At 41.1% G+C, this 25,343-nt stretch overlaps 1 protein-coding gene across 1 annotated transcript in view; it reads right to left on the bottom strand.

Moving 5' to 3' along the window:
• Window positions 1-297: 297 nt before the first annotated feature.
• Window positions 298-25,343, bottom strand: part of ZXDB (zinc finger X-linked duplicated B) — an 81,986-nt gene continuing 56,940 nt past the window's right edge. The window contains exon 2 of the mRNA XM_037002413.2: window positions 298-5,882. Within this exon, the coding sequence (XP_036858308.2) occupies window positions 3,324-5,882 (2,559 nt within the window). The 3' untranslated portion in view covers window positions 298-3,323. The remainder of the gene's footprint in view (window positions 5,883-25,343) is intronic.

Here is a 25,343-nt window from a genome sequence, read left to right on the forward strand (position 1 = left end):
CCGATGATCAACATGATTAACAGATCCTCTAGAAACATAATTCTTTTTCTGCCATGATGTTTTCTGTTTTCCATTGGCAAGATTTTTTAATAAACCAATGACTAAGGAGAAACAGAAAGGAAACAAATTAAAACACGCACCATTATTCAAAAGGAGTGATGGCAACTTTATGCCACCACCAACAGATTTTAAACTCCTTACCTTGAAAGTATGAAGCAATTATCATTTTTCTAGAAAATGGTGTTGAAAGAGAAATCATTTGAACAAATTTGTTCAATGAAACTCTGTGAGCCAAAAAACAAATAAAAGCTTTTATTTTTGATAAACATAACAACTGTTCCTTGAAAATCCAGCAATGAGTAGGAAAAGATATATATTTTTTTTATTGGAAGTTGGTTGAAGGAATTAAAAAAATGAAGTCACAGTATTAAATTCTCTTCATGTTTAAATAATTTATTTGATGTTTGCTACTTGTATGTTCATTTCAATCCTTGACACATGTGAAAAAAAGTGTGGTCTATTTAAGAGGTCTTAATGAATGACAATTATTTTTGAAATGTACTTTATGAATAGAAGTATCTCCAAAGCAAAGAAAGAAGCCAACTGATTGAGTGGATACAATGAAATTCTAAGCATTTTTCTGATTTATAAAAGTATGCCTACTTTGTTTTTCACTAAATGAATACAATCACTTAAAAATATATATGTGTGTATGTGTGTTTATATACCCCCCCATACACAGAGCAGAAACATTTCAAAGTTGTCAAGTTTTAGTGCACTACCAAAGTGTTACAATAACTGTCATCCACATTCACATGCAAACATTACTGCACTTGTACACTAAAGCAAAAAAGAGAATATTTGTTAGCAGAACTCCTTGCCAAAACTTACAAAATGGAAATAATGAAACAGAAACCTGCTTCTCACCTCAACAGGTTAGAAAATAACCTCTTATATCATGAGTCATATATGCACAGTATTATTTGAGATCAGAAAATAACTTTTTACTATACTTATAGAACTGCAGTGTACACTCAACAAATGTTATCATTGGAAGAAAATGAGCCCTGAGAAGATCTAAGGGATAATGTCAGGAAGATATCTTATCCATTAAAAAATTAAAAAAGAAAGGCATGGCAAGGACTGGAATGCCTGGGGAGAAAGTAAACAGAAATAAACAGAAAGCAAAGTGGAAAACAGCAGCTAGTTATGACACCAGAATGGATCATGAAAGTTAGCTGGGTGGGAAGGGAGAGGTGAAAATACTTTATCTTCTTTCTTTTAAACTATGTATAAAACTGTCAGTCATTAGCCAAAGCCCATTTGGAATGTGAGTTGTCTAAATTGTCATATGAGTCATAGCACAGACTTTGTCAAAAGGGATGTTTTGAACAACAAATAAGGTATCAGTTGTGAAGATATTCCACGAAATTCAAAATGCTATACTCATATAAGACAGCTACACAATATTCAGATTCAGTCTTTCTTCCCAACTCTGGAAAGTGCAAACAATGAGATCTCCACAACACAGAGAGGAGGCAACCTTCTCTGCTCCATTACCAGAGTTTCATTGCAAAAACAGGCTCTACAATCACAGCAAAGTCTGACTTTGGAAGCAGAGCAAAAATGGTAACAGATTTAATAGAAAGGAATACAGCTATAACCATGAGCAATGTCTCCACTCCAGACATTTCCCCACAGTAATTCCTGGTGGGTGGAAATTATTCAGTGGAGGAAGTAGAGAGATTCCCTGTCCTGCTTCATTCACTCTATACCTCATAACATTATTGCCTGAACATAAACAGGATTGAATTATCCCAATTTCTCCCTTAGAGCAGGAAGGATTGAGAGGATAAAAAGATTATATAAATTCATGAAAATATGCCAAAGCACCTAATATTTTTCCTTAGGTATTAAAAACTGGAAAAGAAGAAAAATCTAAGGTGTGTTAGCTATGTGTATGCATTGCTATGACCATTTTATAGATAGGAAACTGAAGCTTAGTGAGGCTAATTTATTCAAGGCCACTTACCCAACACAAATTTGACCCTGGGCCTGATTCATGTCAAAATCCTGGCTGGCAATTTCTACAACAAAGCCTCCCATCATCAAGAAGTCAGGAAGATAAACAGTGAAAACAGCCAACACATTTTTTGCTATCTCTTTGTTGTTGTTGTTGTTAGTGTATCATAATTAAAGAAATATTTTTGGCATTGAATACTTCTATTAAACTTGTATAAATATCTTAACTAGTTTCTTTCTTCATTAATAAAAACTCTACAAGAATCATTCATGATATCAGAAGCATTGGTAATCATGAATTAATGCATTGATCAGCAGCAGCTGTGAATATTACAAAGAGAGAAAAACAGTTCTGAGCCACTGAAAAAAGAATGCAACACAACCTATGAAACATTCCTGATCCAAAAATGGTATTTCTAATTTGATCAAGTATCTAGCTCAAACTACCAAATTAAGGAAACACAAGGTAGAGAAATTTAACACCATAGGGATATAATAACCAAAACTTAAGACTGTAGCAAATGCTACATGTGAAAGAACCTAATTTCTTCAATGAATAAAATTTTAAAAGGAAAGAAAGACAAAAGGTAAACAGAGTAAAAGGACACTTAAGAGACTTACTGCAATCCTACTTATTAAAAATATTAAAGTAAGCATCATTTAGGAGACAATTTTAAGTTGGAACCCTGACTGGATATTTTTTGTTGTTAAGGAATCAGTTACCTGTAAGTATGAAAATGAAATGTAGCTTCTTCTGAAAGAGCCCATAACTTACAAAACTACATACTGAGAATGGTTGAAATGATGTGATGCATAGTATTCCAAAATAATACTGAAAGAGGGTGAGAGTGGAGATTAGATAAATAAGTGTTTATAAACTGATAATTGTTGAAGTTGGGTACCAAGTACATGGATTTCATTATGCAATTATGTATATGTTTATGCACCTTTGCAAAATAAGCTCATGAAATATCATCACATAAAAAAACCTAATTTTTTTTTCAGTATTATCAAGGAATCAGAGAGCTGAAAGGACTTTAGAAACAATCTATACAAACTAACCCATTTTATAAGCAAGGAAATTAAGGCTCAGATAGGTTAAGTGGCTCGCTCAGGGTCATGCAACTTGTCAGTTCCAGGCTCAAGATCAGAATTTAAATCTCCAAACTCGTAGCCCAGGACTCTGCTCTTTTTCAAACCTAAAAGAAATGACTGCATTTAAACAGTTAGTCCAGAACATCTTTAACACTGAGTGTAATTAGTAAGAGTAAGCCGTGCGGCGAGGAATGAATAGGATTAGTTCATATCAAAAATGAGCTGCCAGTCCCTGTGATAAGATCTGCTTCTTTCTGAGAACCATGGTTTCCTGCTTGATTGGAGAATCCAAACTGGGTTTCTTCCTCCTGTCCAAAGAAGTCAGTAGCAGGATGTACGCTCCATTCTGCTTTGGTTGGTGTCAGTAGTTCTGAGACACTGTTTTCACAAAGTGTGCTCGAAGGAGTCAGAGCATCTGTGTCCACTGTTAGCTTACTGCTGGGGGTCAAAGCTTGGGTCTCTTGACCGGAGTTTTTCATAGCCAAGGAGCCCAGGGATCCCACTGGCTCCACACTTAGACTTGAGACATCATCCGTATCTGAGGTGCTCTGCTGAAAACCAGAGGCTGTCGTTCCAAAAAAGAGAGAGGTATCCAGGCTTTGAGGAAGGTTACTGGTGGCCATCAGGGCCTGAGGATCCACAGCCTGCCCCAAGGAATTATTATTGTTATCAGGGAGATTCGCTGCCAGAGTTGAACTCACAGAAGCCACATCAATAGTCAAGATTCCAGAGTTCACCAGTGCCGTACCCAGCACCGCAGAACTATTGCCAGGCACATCAGAGAAGAGAGACACTAGCTCTGCATCACTGAAATCACTCTGTGCCTGGCTGGTGAGTTCACTGCTGGGTGTAAGAGAATTTGCAGCTTCTAGTTGAGCTAGGAGATCCTGGCGGAAGTTGTGTCTTTTGGCCATGTGGGTCTTCATGCTGTGCTTGGATGTGAAGAGTTTATTACAAGTGGAGACTGGGCAACGGCTTTTCCAAGTGTCCACATCCTGCAAGTGTTTCTTGGAGTGAATGTAGAGGCTACTGCGAGCAGAGAATCTGGCACAGCAGCCTTCCACGGGGCACACAAAAGGTTTTGTGCCCAGGTGAGTTATGCTGTGGCCTTTCAGATGTTCAGCCCTTGTGAAAGATTTCCCACAGCCTTCCACAGGGCACATGAACCTCCGGTCATCGTCGTGCTTCCTTTTGTGCCTTAAGAGTTTGGACATGCTGGTGAAGTTCCAGCCACAGCCGTCAAAGTCACAAAGGAAAGGTCTCTCACCAGTGTGGCTCCGCAGGTGAATTTTCAGCCTACAGGCCTTGTCATACTGCTTGCTGCAGCCAGGAAATGAGCAGGAAAAAAGTTCCTGTTCCCTGAAGTGGGCGCGGTTATGGGAAAACAGGGCGCTCACTGTGATAAACGTCTTCTTGCAGCCGGAAAACGCGCATTGGTAGGGCCTCTCTGGCTCGAAGTGGCTGCGCTGGTGGGCGCTGAGTTTGGCCTGCGTGGGGAAGCTCCCCTCGCATACCTCGCATTTGAACGAGTTCTCCTGCTCATGGCCCTTCATGTGCGCCTTGAGGTTATACACGGTGGTGAAGCTCTTGCCACAGCCCTCCGCCGGGCAGCCAAAGGGACGCAGTTTGTCGTGCGACTGCAGGTGCCTCTTGAGCTTGTACGAGGTGGTGAAAGTCCAGCCGCAGCCGCTCAGGGGGCACTTGAAGGGCCGCTGGCCCTGGCTGCTGCTGTGTGTCAGCAGGTGCACCTTCAGCTGGTGCTTCTTGGCGAAGGATTGTCCGCACTGCGCCTCAGGACACAGGTACAGCACCACGCCCGGGCCCGGGCCCAGCAGCCCACGGGGGCTCTCGGCGGCCGGGCCCTCCGCCTCCTCCTCCTCCTCCTCCGGTGCCGGGGCCGGTGCGAGTTCGGCCGGCTCGGCCAGCAGGAGGTCGGGCGGCAGCTCGGGGCAGTCGCCAGGCTGCGCGGTGTGCAGGGCCGCTGCTTGCGGGGCGATCAGACCCCCAGGCTGCAGGGCAGGCCCGACCCCAGGCTCCCAGGCTGGCGGCGGGGGCGTGGCCAGGGTGAGGACGCCGTTCTCAAAGCGCAAGAGCAGGTTTTGGTTGTGGATGGTGATGGTGCCCGCGAAGGCCGCAGCGGGGCCCGGGCCTGGGGCGGGAATCGGGATAGGGACCGGGGCCAGAGCCGGGGCTGGGGCAGGCACCGCGGACAGGCAGCGGGGGCCCCGAGCATGGCGACCCGCGGGGTTCCCGCCACTCTCGCCCGCCTGGAGCCGTGGGCCCGGCTCGGCCGCCTCCCTGCGTAAAGGCCCCGCGGCCTGGCCAGTGTCCGTGGTCTCCACGTAGCCACCCACAGGGTCCAACAGTACCAGGAAGAAGTCATCATCGTCGTCGTCGTCGTCGTCGTCCCCGCCGCCGCCGCCGCCGCCGCCGCCGCCGCCGCCAGTGTGATCGGGCCTTGGCGCCAAAGGGCTCAGGCCCGGGCCCCGTGAGGCCGCGCGAGCCTCCTGGCACCGCCGCCCGGGCCCGCCATCTTGGGGTCCCCGGAGCAGCAGGAGGCGGCGCATGGGGGCCTGGCCAGCCTGCGTGTCAGGGCCTCCGTGGTCCCGGCCGCCGCTCACGGGGCTGCCAGCGCCGCCGCCCTGTCGTGCCCCACGAGCCGGGAACAGCCTTGGGCTTTCCATCTCCGCGTCCGTGAGGCTCCGCTGGAACCAAAGCCGCGACAGAGGCGCGACCCCGCCCCCTGCCGCGGGCCGAACGCGTTCCTGAAAGGAAAAAAAAAAAGTGCAATGCGCAGAAACTGGCCCTATCAGATATTAAAACGTGTTGAACGCCACAGTGATTTGAATATTCTGGTACTGGTTCTTTAGAACAGAATAAAAAGCCCAGAGGCAGAGCCTGGCATGCACAAATAAGTCCCGCAGTTAATAGGAATAGGATATCAAAGAGTTCTTCCCAGTTCATTAGGTAGATGGTGTTGGAATACCTGGGTATCTATCAGCTAAATGCAATTTAAATCCGTACCTTACTGTATGTGCCCAAATAAACACACACCCCAGACCTTCCCTATGCTAAGCATGGTGCTTAGTACTTTTCATGTGTTAAAAATTGTTTACTGGCTGGCTGGCTGGCCGGATTGATAGATGAGCGAAAATTCCTGAGAGAATTCACTCTGCGTCAGCATTAAACCACCATAGTGCTAGCAATCCCTATTAAAAACGACGTATTTTTCTTTCCCCTTTTCCTTCCATATCCAGAATCGTCTTGAGCAAGGTCCTCAGGAGAATTCGTCACAGAGTTAAATTTTTCGCCCTCCTGATTAGAATGAGTAAGAGGTGGGGCCAAAACAGATTAGCACTGTTCAGCCAAGAGATGCAAAGCCTGGAGCATGAAGTAATTTATACTGAAATCTGGAAAACCCAACCCATTCCTGGGTTCTCCCTATACAATGCAACTTCCACCATTGGTTACGACATGGTAAATTTCATGTCCAATCTCGCAGCACAATGAGGACATTCTCCCAGTTTACTTTAGATTCTCCAGCACGTGGAGGTCTCTGGGCAGGAATAACAGTTAAACGTGATAAGGTTAAACCTTAAGTCACTGCAATGGACTCTCCTGAGAAAAATGTGCAGATGACCATATCCAACAGCTGAGGTGTGCCTGCTTGGCTTGCATTTAAGTGTGGTGGCCCAGTCTCACTGCAATGGATTTGGCCTGTGATGCCTAATGCTCTTATTAATGATGCCGATGATCCTCCAATCTGCCTGTCATCAGTGAGTTGGGAATTGGTATAAATGTAGAGTGAAATATCTAGCAAGAAAACTGTTTACGGTGATTGACTAGATTATGGAGTACCTACAGTATTTTTTTAATTTAAAGATACTTGATAATACAATATGATACTGGTTGCAAGTATACAGCATAGTGATTCAACAATTATCTACATTATTAAATGCTCAACCCCAACTACTGTAGTTGCTATCTGTTGACATAGAATGGTATTACAGAATTATTGCCTACATTCTCTATGTTGTTCTTTCATCCCAACGAATAATTTATATTATAATTGAGATTTTGTACTTCCTTATCCCCTTCACCTATTTCACCTACCCACCCCAACCCCTCCCCCATGTAAGCCACAAGTCACTTCTCAGTATCCTTGATCTATTTCTGTTTCATTCACTGGTTTTGTTTTGTTTTGTTCTTATATTCCACATATAAGTAAAATCATATGGTATTTGTCTTTCTCTGCCTGGCTTACTTCACTGGGCATAATACCCTCTAGCTACATCCATTTCTTGCAAATGGTAAGATTTGTTTTCTTCTTATGGCTGAATAATATTCCATTGTGTAGGAGGGATTATACAATTCCGATAGGGCTGCATCTGTCTTTTTCAAACTGGAGTGCAGCATGCTTAGGGTAAATTCCTAGAAGTGGAATTCCTGGGTCAAATGGTATTTCTATTTTGAGCATTCTGAGGAACCTCCATACTGCTTACCACAATGGTTGAACTAGTTTACATTCCCACCATCAGTGTAGGAGGGTTCCCCTTTCTCCACAACCGTGCCAACCTTTGTTGTTGTTTGTCTTTTTGATGATGGCGATCCTTAGTGGTGTGAGGTAATATCTCATTGTGGTTTTAATTTGCATTTCTCTGATGATTAGCGATGTGGAGCATCGTTTCATGTGCCTGTTCACCATCTGGATTTCTTCTTTAGAGAAATGTCTATTCAGCTCCTCTGCCCATTTTTAATTGGATTATTTGCTTTTTGTTTGTTGAGGCGTGTGAGCTCTTTATGTATTTTGGATGTCAATCCTTTATCGGATCTGTCATTTATGAATATGTTCTCCCATACTGTAGGATACCTTTTTGTTCTATTGATTGTGTCCTTTGCTGTACAGAAGCTTTTCAGCTAGATATAGTCCCACTTGTTCCTTTGTGCCTTTGTTTCCCTTGCCTGGGGAGATACATTCATGAAGAAGTCACTCACGTTTATGTCTAAGAGATTTTTGCCTATGATTTTTTCTAAGAGTTTTATGGTTTCATGACTTACATTCAGGTCTTTGATTCTTTTCGATTTTACCTTTGTATATGGGGTTAGACAATGGTCCAGTTTCATTCTCCTACATGTAGCTGTCCAGTTTTGCCAGCACCATCTGTTGAAGAGACTGTTATTTCCCCATTGTATGTCCATGGTTCCTTTATCGTATATTAATTGGCCATATATGTTTGGGTTAATGTCTGGAGTCTCTATTCTGTTCCACTGGTCTGTGGCTCTGTTTTTGTGCCAGTACCAAATTGTCTTGATTACTGTGGCTTTGTAGTAGAGCTTGAAGTTGGGGTGTGAGCTTCCCACCACTTTTTCCTTCCTTCTCAGGATTGCTTTGGCTATTCGGGATCTTTGACAGTTCCATATGAATTTTTGAACTATTTGTCCCAGTTCATTGAAGAATGCTGTTGGTAATTTGATAGGGATTGCATCGAATCTGTATATTGCTTTGGGCAGGATGGCCATTCTGAAGATATTAATTCTTCCTAGCCAGGAGCATAGGATGGGTTTCCATTTGTGAGTGACCTCTTTAAATTCTCTTAAGAGTGTCTTGTGTCTTGTAGTTTTCAGGGTATATGTCTTTCACTTCCTTGGTTAGGTTTATTCCTAGGTATTTTATTCTTTTCGATGCTATTGTGAATGGACCTGTTTTCCTGATTTCTCTTTCTATTAGTTCATTGTTACCATATAGGAAAGCCACAGATTTCTGTGTGTTAATTTTGTATCCTGCAACTTTGCTGAGTTCTGATATTAGTTCTACTAGTTTTGTAGTGGAGTCCTCAAGGTTTTTATGTACAATATCATGTCATCTGCAAATAGTGACACTTTGACTTCCTCTTTACCAATCTGTATTCCTTGTATTTCTTTGTTTTGTCTGATTGCTGTGGCTAAGACCTCCAGTACCACGTTGAATAACAGGGGGGAGAGTGGGTATCTGTGTCTTTTTCCCGTCCTCAGAGGAAAAGATTTCCGCCTCTCGCTGTTTTGTATGATGTTAGCTGTGGGTTGATCATATATGGCCTTTATTATATTGATGTACTTTTACTCTATGCACATTTTGTTGAGAGTTTTTATCATGAATGGATCTTGAATTTGGTCGAATGCTTTTTCAAAATCTGTGGTTTTTGTCCTTCTTTTGGTTTATGTGGTGGATGATGTTGACGGACTTTCAAATGTTGTACCATCCTTGCATCCCTGGGATGAATCCCACTTGTTCATGGTGTATGTATTTTTGAATTCGGTTTGCTAATATTTTGTTGAGTATTTTTGCATCTACGTTCATCAGAGATATTGGTCTGTAGTTTTCGTTTTGTGGGGTGCTTGCCTGGTTTTGGTATTAGTGTGATGTTGGCTTCATAGAATGAGTGTGGGAGTATTCCCTCCTCTTCTCGTTTTTGGAAAACTAAGGAGAATGGGCGTTATGTCTTCTCTGTATGTCTGATAAAATTCCGAGGTAAATCCATCTGGCCCAGGGGTTTTGTTCTTGGGTAGTTTTTTGATTACTGCCTCAATTTTGTTGCTGGTAATTGGTCTGTTTAGATTTTCTGTTTCTTTCTGGGTCAGTCTTGGAAGGTTGTATTTTTCTAGGAAGTTGTCCATTTCTCCTAGGTTTTCCAGCTTGTTAGAATATAGGTTTTCATAGTATTCTCTAATAATTCTTTGTATTTCTGTGGGGTCCGTCGTGATTTTTCCTTTCTCGTTTCTGATTCTGTTGATGTGTGTTGACTCTCTTTTTCTCTTAGTAAGTCTTGCTAGAGGCTTATCTATTTTGTTTATTTTCTCAAAGAACCAGCTCTTGGTTTCATTGGTTTATTCTATTGTTTTATTCCTCTCAATTTTATTTATTTCTCTTCTGATCTTTATTATGTCCCTCCATCTGCTGACCTTAGGCCTCATTTGTTCTTCTTTTTCCAATTTCGATAATTGTGACATTAGACTATTCATTTGGGGTTGTTCTTCCTTCTTTAAATATGCCTGGATTGCTGTATACATTCCTCTTAGGACTGCTTTAGCTGTGTCCCACAGAAGTTGGAGCTTTGTGTCATTGTTTTCATTTGTTTCCATATATTGCTCCATTTTAATTTGTTCTTTGATCCATTGATTATTTAGCAGCATGTTGTTAAGCCTCCACTTGTTTGTGAGCCTTTATGCTTTCTTTGTACAATTTATTTCTAGTTTGTGGTCTGGAAACTTTAATGGTAGGATTTCAATCTTTTGGAATTTACTGAGGTTCTTTTTGTGGCCTAGTATTTGGTCTGTTCTGGAGAATGTTCAATGTGCACTTGAGAAGAATGTGTATCCTGTTGCTTTTGGATGTAAAGTTCTATATATGTCTATTAGGTCCATCTGTTACAGCGTGTTGTTCAGTGCCTCTGTGTCCTTACTTACTTTCTGTCTGGTGGATCTGTCCTTTGGAGTGTGTGTTGTGTTAAAGTCTCCCAAAATGATTGTATTTTATTCTATTTCCTCCTTTAATTCTGTTTGTATTTGTTTCACATATATTGGTGCTCCTGTACTGGGTGCATATATGTTTATAATGGTTATATCCTCTTGTTGGACTGAGCCCTTTATCATTATGTAATGTCCTTCTTTATCTCTTGTTATTTTCTTTATTTTGAAGTCTATTTTGTCTGATACTAGTATTGCAACACCTGCTTTTTTCTCTCTGTTGTTTGCATGAAATATCTTTCTCCATCCCTTGACTTTTAATCTGTGCATGTCTTCGGGTTTGAGGTTAGTCTCTTGTAAGCAGCATATAGATGGGTCTTGCTTTTTTATCCATTCTATTACTCTGTGTCTTTTGATTGGTGCATTATGTCCATTTACATTTAGGGTGAATATTGAAAGATATGTACTTATTGCCATTGCGGGCTTTAGATTTGTGGTTACCAAAGGTTCAAGGTTAGCTTGTTTACTACCTCACTGTCTGACCTCCCTCGCTTATTGAGCTGTTATAAACACAGTCTGATGATTATTTCTTTCCCTTCTTTTTCCTCCTCCACCATTCTTCATATGTTGGGTGTTTTGTTCTGTGCTCTTTTTAGGAGTGCTCCCATCTAGAGCAATCCCTCTAAGATACCCTGTAGAGGTGGTTTATGGGAGGCAAATTCCCTCAACTTTTGCTGGTCTGGGAATTGTATAATCCCTCCTTCATGTTTAAATGGTAGTCGTGCTGGATACAGTATCCTTGGTTCAAGGCCCTTCTGTTTCATTGCATTAAATATATCATGCCATTCTCTTCTGGCCTGTAAGGTCTCTGTTGAGAAGTCTGATGATAGCCTGATGGGTTTTCCTTTGTAGGTCACTTTTTACTCTCTCTGGGTTCCTTTAATACTTTGTCCTTGTCCGTGATCTTTGCCATTTTAATTATTATATTTCTTGGTGTTGTCCTCTTTGGATCCCATCTCTCGGGAGTTCTGTGTGCCTCCGTAGTCTGAGCAGCTATTTCCTCCCACAGTTGGGGGAAGTTCTCAGCCATTATTTCTTCAAAGACACTTTCTATCCCTTTTTCTCTCTCTTCTTCCTCTGGTACCCCCTATAATGCAGATATTTTTCCTTTTGGATTGGTCACACAGTTCTCTTAATATTGTTTCATTCCTGGAGATCCTTTTATCTCTCTCTACATCAGCTTCTATGTGTTCTTTTACTCTGCTTTCTATTCCATCAATGGCCTCTTGCATCTTATCCATTCTGCTTTTAAATCCTTCCAGAGTTTGTTTCACTTCTGTAATCTTCCTCCAGATGTCTGTAATCTCCCTCTGGACATCTGTAATCTCCCTCCAGACTTCATCCCTTAGCCTTGCATATTTCTCTACACCTCTGTCAGCATGTTTATGATTTTTATTTTTAATTCTTTTTCAGGGAGACTGGTTAGGTCTGCCTCTGCAGATCCTTTCTGAGGTGTAACTCTCTTGGACTGGACCAGGTTTTTTTGCCTTTTCATGGTGATAGCAGTGGCTGAAGGCAGGTTGTGGGTGTGTCAGCTGGGAGAAGAATGTCCTTTCCTGCTTGCTGGATGCCTTGCCCTTCTATGCTGCCTGTGATGGTTACCTGCACTCCTGGTGCAACCACCGGGATAGTCCCCTAAGCTGCTGTGGGGAGGATGTCCGTCAGAGCATTGCAGTGACCTGCAAGGAGTGGCAGGCATGCCAGGTGCGCTCCTCCATGCTAGCAGTGACCCTGCTGAGCAGCTGTGTGGCAGCAGCGGCCTTTGGGTCTGGCCCAGGTGATTGTGCATTGGGCTGGGTTTCCGGTCAGCTTCTGGGAGCACACCTCCTCCCTCTGTCTCTGCTGCAGGTGCGCATAGGGCTCTTCCACGCAGCCTTCTACTGGACTCTGGCTACACTGCCGCCAGTGTGCACGAGCACTGCCTGGGATGTTAGGTCGTGCTGCTGTGGGCTAGCACAAGCCTCTCCTGTGGCACACTGTTCTACTCTCAGTTACTTCCTGTGCTGCCGTCCCTGGCACACTCTGCCACTCTCCTGCTACTAGGTCAGTGTGTCGGGGTCCGCGCCAGTTTGAGTAACAACTGGCAGTCTGCTTAGTGCTGTGATGGGCTTCAGAGCTGCACTTCCTTCATTTAGGGTGCCTAGGTTTCCCCAGTATTCCCAGCTGCTGGGACAACTTTGTCCAGCTATGGGGTACCTGTCTCTTTAAGACTTGTACAAAGCACTTGCTTTTCTTTTTTCTCAGGGATGCTGGTTGTGGGAACCTGCCCACAGGTTTTGCTTTTCCATTTCTCTAATAGCCAGCACCCCGTGCACCTTGTGTCAGCGTTCCAGGTGCAGATTTCTAGAGCTGGTTGTTTAGCAGTCCTGGATTTTCACTCCCTCCACATTCGGACTCCTTTCTTCCCACAGGGTTTTGAGGTGGGGTAGCATTTGTGTCCTGCCTGGCCTCAGCTTGTATCTTACCCCCTTCGTGTGATGCTGAGTTCTTGCAGATGTAGATGTATCCTGGCTATTGTACTGCATCCACTGGTGTCTCTTTTAGGAATAGTTGTATTCATTGTATTTTCATAAATATATATGTTTTGGGGAGGAGATTTCCTCTGAACTACTCATGCTGCCATCTTCCCATGGTCCCCCTATAATTTCCCTCTTTTGTGGGAATAATTTTTAAGATCTACTCTATTGACAACATTCAAGTATGTAATACATACTTGGAGTGGCGCTCAAGATGGCAGCATGAGTCTGGTGGTGGAAATCTCCTCCCAAAACCATATATATTTTGAAAATACAGCAAATACATCTATTACTGAAAGAGAGAGTAGAAGATACAGTACAAGAGCTAGGCAACATCTACATCTGTGAGAACTCATCATCTCACAAAAAGGGTAAGTTACAAAGCCGCAACTCTGTGGGACCCGAGCACTCCCCCCACCCCAGCTCACCATCAAAAGGAAAGCAATCAGAGTGGGTAGAGAGGAGAAGCACAGGACTGCTAAATAACCAGCCCTAGTAACCTGCACCAGGAGCACTGTAACACACACTGCATGGTGTGATGGATATTAGAGAAATGGACAACTAAAATATGAGACAGAGACTGAGAGTGGGTCCCCACAGCTGGCTCCCCTGGGACAAAAGAAAAGTGGAAGCTTTAAAAGTCTTAAAGGGACAAGGGTTTAACAGGTGGACAAAATCATCCCAGCACACTCACCCCAACAGGCTGGGGATCTTAAGGAACTTCAGTTGCCCAAACACCCTGGGTGGCAATGCAGCTCTTAAGCCCCTCACAGTGAGAAGCAGCCTGCTGATCACACCCCCATTCTGGCACAGCAAGCAAAGTGGCTGATCCTCCATTGCTGTGGACAAGCCAGTGGGCAGCCCTGCCCACGGGAATCACACAGAGTCTTCTCCCAGGGCACAGCTAACCAAGCCAGATCCAGAGGCAGCCGCCAGCATGCAGCATCCTGGTACAGACAGAGGAAGCTGGCACAAAGTCCAAAAGGTAAGAAGGGGTGCCAGTCTCACAGAAGAACACACATCACATGGCTGTGACCCCCGGAAGTACCCTAGGCCATCCTGAGGACTTCCCTGCCCACAGCAGCTCAGGGAATTAGCCCAGAAAATTCTCCATGTGTGCAGGTAACTGGCACAGGCAGTGGAGAAGCTGAAGAAGACCACCAAGCAGGAAGGGACTTTGTTCTCCCAGATGACAAATGTGCCACTTGCCAGCAATCACTTCTATTGCCATGAAAAAGCAGAGGAATGTGGTCCACTCCAAAATCACTCAAACAATGCCCAAGAGTTGGCCTGGCAAGATAGATATAACCAAACTTCCTGAAAAAGAATTCAAAATAAAAGTCATAACCATGCTGATAGAGCTGCAGAAAAGTATGCAAGAGCTAAGTGATGGAGTCCAGAGGGAGATAACAGGAATGAAACAATCAATGGAAAGACTTAAAAGCAGAGTGGATGAGGTGCAAGAGGCTGTTAATGGAATAGAAATCAGAGAACAGGAACACAGAGAAGCTGATGCAGAGAGAGAGATAAAAGGATCTCTAAGAATGAAAGAATATTAAGAGAACTGTGTGACCAATCCAAATGGAACAATATTCATTTCATAGGGGTACCAGAAGAAGAAGAAGAGTGAAAAAGGGATAGAAAGTGTCTTTGAAGAAATAATTGCTGAAAACTTCCTCAAACTGGGGGAGGAAATAGTCTCTCAGACGATGGAGTCCCACAGAACTCCCAACACAAGGGACCCAAGGAGGACAACACCAAGACATATAATAATTAAAATGCAAAGATCAAAGATAAGGACAGCCAGAGAGAGAAAAAAGATCACCTACAAAGGAAAACCCATTAGGCTACCATCAGACTTCTCAACAGAAATGCTACAGGCCAGAAGAGAATGGCATGATATATTTAATGCAATGAAACAGAAGGGCCTAGATCCAAGAAGACTGTATCCAGCACGAGTATCATTTAAATATGAAGGATGGATTAAACAATTCCCTGACAAGCAAAAGTTGAGGGAATTTACCTCCCACAAACCACCTCTACAGGATATTGTATAGATGCTCTAGATGCTCTATAAGGAAGCACTCCTAAGGCTAAATAGATGTCGCCAGAGAAAACAAAATCACAGCAAAGAAACAGACCAACCAAATACTACCTAAAGGCAAAAAATAAAATCAACTACTTACAAAAGGAGTCAAAGGAAACACAAAAGAATAGAGAATAAAACACCTAACATATAAAGATTGGAGGAGGAAAAATAGGAAGGGAGGGAAAGAATCACCAGACTGTGCATACAATAGCTTAATAAGTGAGTTAAGCTAGAAAGTTAGATAGTAAAGAAGCTAACATTGAAAATTTGGTAACCACAAACATAAAGCCTGCAATGCCAATAAGTACATATCTCTCAATAATCACCTTATATGTAAATGGACTGAATGCACCAATCAAAAGACACAGAGTAACAGAATGGATAAAAAAGCAAGATCCATCTATATGCTGCTTATGAGAGACTCACCTCAAACCCAAAGACATAAACAGACTAAAAGTCATGGGATGGAAAAAGATATTTCATGCAAACAATAGGGAGAAAAAAGCAGGTGTAGATGCACTTGTATCAGACAAAATAGACTTCAAAACAAAGAAAGTAACAAGAGATAAAGAAGGACATTACATAATGACAAAGGGGTCAGCCCAACCAGAAGATATAACCATTATAAATATATATGCACACAATACAGGAGCAACAACATATGTGAAACAAATACTAACAGAATTAAAGGAGGAAATAGAATGCAATGCATTTGTTCTAGGATATTTCAACATGCCACTCACTTCAAAAGACAGATCCACTGGACAGCAAATAAATAAGGACACAGAGTCACTGAACAACACACTAGAACAGATGAATTTAACAGACATCTACATAACCCTACACCCAAAACCAGCAGTATACACATTCTTCTCAGGTGCACATGGAACATTCTCTAGAATAGGTCACATACTAGGCTGGAAAAAGAGCCTGGGTAAATTAAAAAAGATTGAAATTCTACCAGTCAACTTCTCAGACCACAAAGGCATAAAACTAGAAATTAATTGTACAAAGAAAACAAAAAGGCTCACAATCCATGGAAGCTTAACAACATGCTTCTAAATAACCAAATTAAAACAGAGATCGAGCAATGTATGGAGGCAAATGACACTGACAGCATAAGCCCCAACTTCTATGGGATGCAACGAAGGCAGTACCAAAAGGAAAGTGCATAGCAATCCAGGACTATGTAAAGAAGGAAGAACATTCCCATACAAATAGATTAAAGTCACAATTATTGAAACTGAAAAAAGAAGAACAAATAAAGCCCAACATCAGGAGGAAGGACAGAATAAAGATCAGAGAGGAAATAAATAAAATTGAGAACAATAAAATAACAGAAAAAAATCAATGAATCCAAGAGGTGGCCCTTTGAGAAAATACACAAAATAGAAAAGCCTGTAGCCAGACTTATTAAGAGAAAAACAGAATCTACACCATATCAACAGAATCAGAAATGAAAAAGGAAAAATCATGATGGACCCAAAGTAATAAAAAAATTATTACAGAATACTATGAAAATCTATGTGGTAACAAGCAGCAAAACCTAGAAGAAATGGACAACTTCCTAGAAAAATACAACCTTCCAAGACTGACCAATTAAGAAACAGAAAACCTAAACAGACCAATTGCCAGCAAAGAAATTGAAATGGTAATCAAAAACCTACCCAAGAACAAAATCCCCGGACCAGATGGATTCACAACTGAATTTTATCAGACATCTAGAGAAGATATAATACCCATTCTCCATAAAGTTTTCCAAAAAATAGAGGAAGAGGGAATACTCCCAAACTCATTCTATGAAGCCAACATCACCCTAATACCAAAATCAGGCAAAGACCCCACCAAAAAAGAAAACTACAGACCAATATCCCTGATGAACATAGATGCAAAAATACTCAACAAAATATTAGCAAACCGAATTCAAAAATACATCAAAAGGATCATACACCATGACCAAGTGGGATTCATCCCAGGGATGCAAGGATGGTACAACTTTTGAAAATCCATCAACATCATCCACCACATAAATTAAAAGGACAAATAATACATGATTATTTCCAGAGATGCTGAAAAAGCATTTGACAAACTTCAACATCCATTCAGGATAAAAACTCTCAACAAAATGGGTAAGTACCTCAACATAATAATGGCCATATACGATAAACCCACAGCCAACATCATACTGAACAGCAAGAAGTTGAAAGCTTTTCCTCTAAGATTAGGAACTAGACAGAGATGCCTACTCTCCCCACTGTTATTCAACATAGTACTGGAGATCCTAGCCTTGGCAATTAGACAAAGAAATACAGGGCATCCAGATTGGTAAAGAAGAAGTCAAACTGTCACTATTTGCAGATGACATGGTATTGTACATAAAAAAACCTTAAAGATGGAGGTGGAGCCAGGATGGCAGCCTGAGTAGAGCAGCGGAAATCTCCTTCCAAAACCACATATATCTATGAAAATATAACAAAGACAACTCTTCCTAAAATAGAGACCAGAGGACACAGGAAAACATCCAGACCACATACACACCTGCAAGAACCCAGTGCCTCGCAAGGGGAGTAAGATGCAAGCCCCGTCCCGGCGGGACCCGAGCACCCCTCTCCCCCCGCTCCCGGCAGCATGACCGGTGAGCGGGTGCCTGAGGCCGGCACCGGAGAACAAAGAAACGGGAGCGTTTTTTATTTTTTTCTCTCTTTTTTGGCGAGTGCTTTTTTGAAGCCTTAAAGTGACAGGGACCCCAATACTAGGGAAACAGGGCAACAAGACCGGTGAGCAGGTGCCTTAAACCGGCACCTGAGGACAAAGAAAATCATGCGTTTTTCACTTTTTTTTAAAAAAATTATTTACTTAATTTTTTTTTCTCTTTCGTTGTTGCTGTTGTTTTGGTTTGGAGAGTGCTTTTTGGAAGTCTTAAAGGGGCAGGACAGGACACTTAGCCCAGACACAGGGAATCTGGGGATCTCTGGGCACTCTAACCCCCTGGGCAACAGGGAGCACAGAGGCGCCCTATGGAGATAAATAGCCTCCCGGCCGGTCCCCCTCCAACAGGGCTCCACCATTTTGGAGGAGCAGCCCCAGCCAGGCCACACCCACAGCAACAGCAGAGATAAACTCCATTGCAATGGGGCAGGTAGCAGAAGCCCTGTCTGCACACAGCTGCCAAGCATAAGCCACAAGAAGTTGCTATTCTCCCAGGAGAGGAAGGCCACAAACCAACAAGAAGGAAAGCTCTTCCAGCTATCAATCGTACCAGCTCTGCAAACTATCTCTATCACCATGAAAAGGCAAAACTACAGGCAGACAAAGATCACAGAGACAACACCTGAGAAGGAGACAGACCTAACCAGTCTTCCTGAAAAAGATTTCAAAACAAATATCATGAACATGCTGACAGAGATGCAGACAAAAATGCAAGAGCAATGGGATGAGATGCAGAGAAAAATGCAAAAGCAATGGGATGAAGTCCAGAGAGAGATCACAGATGTCAGGAAGGAGATCACAGAAATGAAACAAACCCTGGAAGGATTTATAAGCAGAATGGATAAGATGCAAGAGGCCATTGAAGGAATAGAAACCAGAGAACAGGAATGTATAGAAGCTGACATAGAGAGAGATAAAAGGATCTCCAAGAACGAAACAACCCTAAGAGAACTATGTGACCAAGCCAAAAGGAATAATATTCGTATTATAGGGGTACCAGAAGAAGAAGAAAGAGGAAAAGGGTTAGAAAGTCTCTTTGAAGAAATAATTGCTGAAAACTTCCCCAAACTGAGGGAGGAAATAATCGAACAGACCATGGAAATACACAGAACCCCCACAGAAAGGAACCAAGGAGGAGAAAACCAAGACACATAATAATTAAAATGGCAAGGATCAAGGACAAGGAAAGAGTTTTAAAGGCAGCTAGAGAGAAAAAGGTCACCTATAAAGGAAAACCCATCAGGCTAACATCAGACTTCTCAACAGAGACCTTACAGGCCAGAAGAGAATGGCATGATATATTTAATGCAATGAAACAGAAGGGCCTTGAACCAAGGATACTGTATCCAGCATGACTACCATTTAAACATGAAGGAGGGATAAAGGCTCCGATAAAGGCTTGATGTCCAGAATATATAAAGAGCTCACATGCCTTAACAAACAAATACAAATAACCCAATTAAAAAATGGGCAGAGGAACTGAACAGACAGTTCTCTAAAAAAGAAGTACAGATGGTGAACAGACCCATGAAAAGATGCTCCACATCACTAGTCATCAGAGAAATGCAAATTAAGAATACAATGAGGTATCACCTCACACCAGTAAGGATCGCCACCATCCAAAGACAAACAACAACAAATGTAAGGTTGTGAAGAAACAGGAACCCTCCTATACTGCTGATGGGAATGTAAATTAGTTCAACCACTGTGGAAAGCATTATGGAAGTTCCTCAAAAAGCTCCAAATAGAAATACCATTTGATTCACCAATTTCACTTCTAGGAATTTACCCTAAGAATGCAGCAGCCCAGTTTCAAAAAGACAGATGTACCGCTATGTTTATCACAGCTCTATTTACAATAGCCAAGAAATGGAAGCAACCTAAGTGTCCATCAGTAGATGAATGGGTAAAGAAGATGTGGTACATATACACAATGGAGTATTATTCAGCCATAAGAAGAAAACAAATCCTACCATTTGCGACAACATGGATGGAACTAGAGGGTATTATGCTCAGTGAAATAAGCCAGGTAGAGAAAGACAAATACCAAATGATTTCACTCGTATGTGGAATATAAAAACAAAGAAAACAGTGAAGGAACAAAACAGCAGCAACACAGAACCCAAGAATCGACTAACAGTTACCAAAGGGAAAGGGACTGGTGAGGATGGGTGGGAAGGGAGAGACAAGGAGGGGGGAAGAACGGGGGCATTATGAATAGCATGTATAGCATGTATAATGTGGGGGATGGCACGGGGAGGGCTGTGCAACACAGAGAAGACAAGTAGTGATTCTACAGCATCTTACTACGCTAATGGACAGTGAGTGTAATGGGGATTGTGGGGGGGACTTGGTGATGGGGGAAGTCTAGTAAACATAATGTTCCTCATGTAACAGTTGATTAATTATATCAAAAAATAAAAAATTAATTTAAAAAATTACCTGATAGTTTTTGGTGTTTCCCTTTCACTGACAGCTTTTCTTTCACTGCTTTTAAAATTCTCTCTTTTTATCTGATATTTGGCATTTTAATTGTCATGTGTCTTGGTATTAACCTCTTTGGATTTATCTTGGTTCGGTCACTCTCTGTTCCCTGGACATGGATATCTGTTTCCTTTCCCAGGTTTGGGAAGTTTTCAGCTATTATTTCATCAAAAGTTTTCTAATGCTTACTCTTTTTTTCTGGGACTCCTATAATGCAAATGTTTGAATGTTTGATATTGGCCTAGAGTTCTCTCAACCTATCTTCATTTATTTATATTTTTTGTTTCTACTCTTCTGCTTGAGTGCTTTCCATCACTGTCTTCCAATTTACTGATCCATTCTTCTGCATCTTTTAATCTGCTGCTGATTCCTTCTAATGTACTTTTTTTGGTATCATTAATCTACAATTACATGAAGTACGTTATGTTTACTAGGCCTTCTAATGTAATTTTAATTTAATTTATTGTATTTTTCATCTCTAACTTGTTCTGCTTTATATTTTCTGTCTCTTTGTATAGGTTCTGTGTTCCTCCACTCTTCTCTCAAGTCTGGTAAACATATTTTAATCATTCATTTGACCTCTTTATCCAGTAGGTTGCTTAATTCTGTTTCATTTAGTTCTTTTTCTGGTTTTTCCATATTCTGTGTCAAGCATATTTCTATTTCCTTGTTCTGTTTGACTTTCTGTGCTTGATTCTTTAAATTATCAGAAAGAGATATCTCTCCAAGTCTTGAAGGATTGGCCTTGTGTAGGGAGGATCCCCTGTGTAGATGGTATGTACCTGGTAGTTTGGATTGGCTAGAGGCCTTGTGTGCATGAGCTAGGGGTCTCCTTGAGTCAGGGTTCTCAGGGTGACATTAGGGGAGGGTACAGCTGGAGGGGCCCAACTGAAGGTTCTCCTGAGAGGATATCAATTGGGTCCACACTGGTAGGGAGGGGTCCCATTTTTCCAATGAAATTTGTAAGTGTCAAAGACTTAATTTAATATTATTACTCATGGGATCAGAGCATCATGACAACTATGGGATATTTTAGGGCAATTAGTGCTATGGCCATTGGGAATTCACACAACGCTTCAGTTCTGTGGTTAAAACTTGGCATACCTGTTTGTCCTCTGTTATGTTTTCAGGAACTGCCCTAAAATTACAGAAAAAACCTTGTTTAAATTTAGTTAGATCCCCAAGTATAACTGTAATTTTAGCTTCAGTATTGATTAAAGTCATAAAGATTTGCCAGTTCTTGCATTTTTTACAAAGGTAAATATCAATCTAGAACCTACATTGTACATTGCTGATATTAGTAAAAAGCCAGCCAGCATTGTTTTATACTTTTTTCCAGATTTAATAAGGTATAATTTGTAAACAAAAACTGCACATATTTAATGTTCACAATTTGATGAGTTTGAGCATAGGCATATATCCTTGATATCACCACATTCCATGTAATAAACATATCAATCATATCCAAGTTTCCTGTGTTCCTTTGTTTTGCTTTTTATTATCCTATGGTAAGAATGTTTAACATAAAATCTACTCTCTTACAGAATTTTTAAGTGCAATATGCCATATTGTTAACCATAGACAATGTGTTGAATAGGAGACTCCTAAGCTTATTCATTTTGCATAACTATATTTATACACAGTGAATGACCATCATTTCTTATTCCCCATTCCCTGGCAATCACTGATCTAATTTCTGCGTCCATAAGTTTGAGTTAATGAAGGTACCTCATATAACCAGAAAGCTGCACTGTTTGTCCTTCTGTGACTGACTTAATTCACTTTACCTAATGTTGTGTTCCAGGTCCATATGTATTGTTCAAATGGTATGATTTCCTTCTTCAGGGTTGAATATCAATTATATGTTTATACATAAATATCTCACATTTTCTTTATCCATTCATATGTCATGGACATTTGATTCATTTATTTATCATCATTAATCATGAGGGAAATGCATATCAAAACCACAATGATATATCATCTCATACCTGTTAGGATGGCTATCACCACAAAACAAGAAATAAGTATTGGTGAGGATGTAGAGAAAAGAGAAACTGCATTATTTGTGTGAACACTATGGTAAGCCACTATAGAAAAACAAAATGGAAGATCCTCAAAAAATTAAAAATAGAAATACTATATGATCCTACAACCCCACATCTGAGTATTTATCCAAAAGAATTGAAATGAGAACCTCAGAGATTTGTGCATTCCCATGTTCACTGCAGCACTGTTCATAATAATCCTTATACCTTTTTGTTATGTAAATTATTTTAGTAAATTTTGGATTTTTAATTGGGTCAAATTGTGGACATTTGCTTCAGTGGGTTTCTTTGTCACCCCTCCCCCGTTATCCAGGTTCCTTCCTTTCTGGCCTCATTACTTTCTTCTTTCTTACTTTCTTTTTTTCTTTCCTTCTTTCCTTTATTCTTCATTTCTTGTTAGTCAAAATTCACCAGAGAAACAGAACCAGTAGGATGTGTGTGTGTGCATGTGTTTGTATAAAAAGATTTGTTAAAAGAAATTGGATCACATGATTATCGTGGAAAGTCCAAACCTGATGTATGGGCTTCCAGGCCTGACACCAAGGAGAACTAATTGTATAGCTCCAATCTGAGAACTGGCCAGCAGAAAGCCAGGACAGATGATATTGCATGTGCAGTCTGAAGGTAGTCTTCTGGAAAATTATCTATTCTCAGAAAGGATGGTTTTTTGGTTATATTCAGGCTTTCAGCTGATTGAATGGGCTTATCCACATTGTGGAGGGAAATCTTCATCAAGTTAAATATAAATAGCATTCAAAAACACTCTAAGGTAACACATAAAATTAACCATCACACTTTCTTTTTCTCTTTTCCTCCCCCTCCCCTTTCTTTGGTAGTTATTGGGTATACTTTGGGGAAGTGTCCTTTCTACCCTGCTTATATTTATGTTTATTTATTCAAAGACTTTCAAATAAATATTTTCAGTTAGTGGGCTCCCCTACAGCAACAGTTGAAAAACTTCTTGCCTGTGTCACATGGATGCTATAGATAGTTTCCCATATAACCCTCAGGATTAAGATCGTTGTTGTATAGAAATATAAGTAGCAGTAACAAAGGTATTTTATAGGGTCCTAGCAAGCTATCTACTTCTAGGAGTGTGGAATTCATCATTTTAAATCATGAAATAATAATCTTTAAAATAGTGACTATTCTTCCTACTCTATGTGTCAGTATATCACGCAGTGTTATCTTTCCATTGAGGCTATATAGAACTTGGACCAATGATTGGTTGGGACACACAACCATCTGTCACACATCCTCCTGTCAGCTATATCTTATGCTGGAACTGAGATAGTTTGTCCTGAGAAAAGCTGATAGGTGCTGTCAGAGACATGTGACCTTGGGCCACTTTAAAAAAGTGCTCCAACCCCATACTCCTATCCCTAAATGACAATAAATTTTCAAGTCTCTTGACTTAGGTCAGTTAAAACTATAGCTGAGGCTCAGAAGAACTCAGAAAATGCAGCAAAAAGTATCACAGCTCAAAGCACAAGTCACTCAGCAAGCAGAAACTCAAAATGCATATTGACCATCAAGCAACATAGCAAACCAAAACACGATTTTAAAGAGACATGGTGACTAGACTGGAGATCATTGATTAGACTATTCTGCTCATATTGCCAATTGTTCTGGACATCCTGCATAGACAAATGGACCCCAATCGAAGATTTCATCTGAATATCTGATGTTATGATATCTGACTAAAAAAAAACAGACATCAAGACTGATGAAAAAGGCTGAAGAAAAGGAAAAACTGTAAGTGTGTACAGTGATTTTAACTACACTTTTGTGGTGATCATATCATTTTTCAAGGGATTCAAATACTGAATCATTATTTTGTGCTCCAGAAAACTAATACATTATATGTCAATTATACTTCGATAAAAAATAAAAATAAGACTGATGACACTATGCACACCCCAAGAGAGTCTGACAAGGTTTCTTACTTACATAATAGGACAGAATAAAAGGCCTCTCAAGCTTGTCTAAAAATGGCTTGAGATAGTATGGAAATATGACTGACTTGGACTTTTCTTGATGACTAGGGTGGGGAGCATGGGTGAGAGTTCCCATGTACACTGAGGGGACTTCATAGTTGAAACTCACAGTGTTGACAAAGAGGGGAGCACTGGACTTTTTTTTCTTTTTTTGAGAGGGCATCTCTCATATTTATTGATCAAATGGTTGTTAACAAAAATAAAAGTCTGTATAGGGGGTCAATGCCCAATGAACAATCATTAATCCATCTCAAGCCTAATTCTCCTCAGACTCCACTCTTCTGAAGCATAACAAACAAGTTCTTACATGGTAAACGAATTCTTACATAGTGAATAAGTTCTTACTTGGTGAACAGTACAAGGGCATTCATCACAGAAACTTTCGGTTTTGATCATGCATTATGAACTATAAACAATCAGGTCAAATATGAATATTCATTTGATTTTTATACTTGATTTATATGTGGATCTCACATTTCTCTCTTTATTATTATTACTATTTTTATTTTTAATAAAATGCTGAAGTGGTAGGTAGATGCAAGATAAAGGTAGAAAACATAGCTTAGTGTTGTAAGAGAGCAATTGTAGATGATCATGTGTGTGCCTGTAGACTATGTGCTAATCCGAGCTAGACAAGGGCAATAAAACATCCACGGATGCAGAAGCTTTCTCTCAAAACAGGGGGATGGTGGTGAGGTTCTAAGCTTCACCACTGTTGTTCCCCGATTTCTCACCTGATGGCCCCCCTTCGACTGTGCCTGTCTTAGGTTGTTCCTCCCTTGAGGAATCTTACCCGTCTCTGGCTAACTAGTCATCTTCCGGGGCCATACAGGGAAATGTAAAGTTGGTAAGTGAGAGAGAAGCCATATTCTTTGAAAAG

This window comes from Manis javanica, chromosome X, assembly GCF_040802235.1.
Source record: "Manis javanica isolate MJ-LG chromosome X, MJ_LKY, whole genome shotgun sequence".
Classification (NCBI taxonomy): domain Eukaryota; kingdom Metazoa; phylum Chordata; class Mammalia; order Pholidota; family Manidae; genus Manis; species Manis javanica.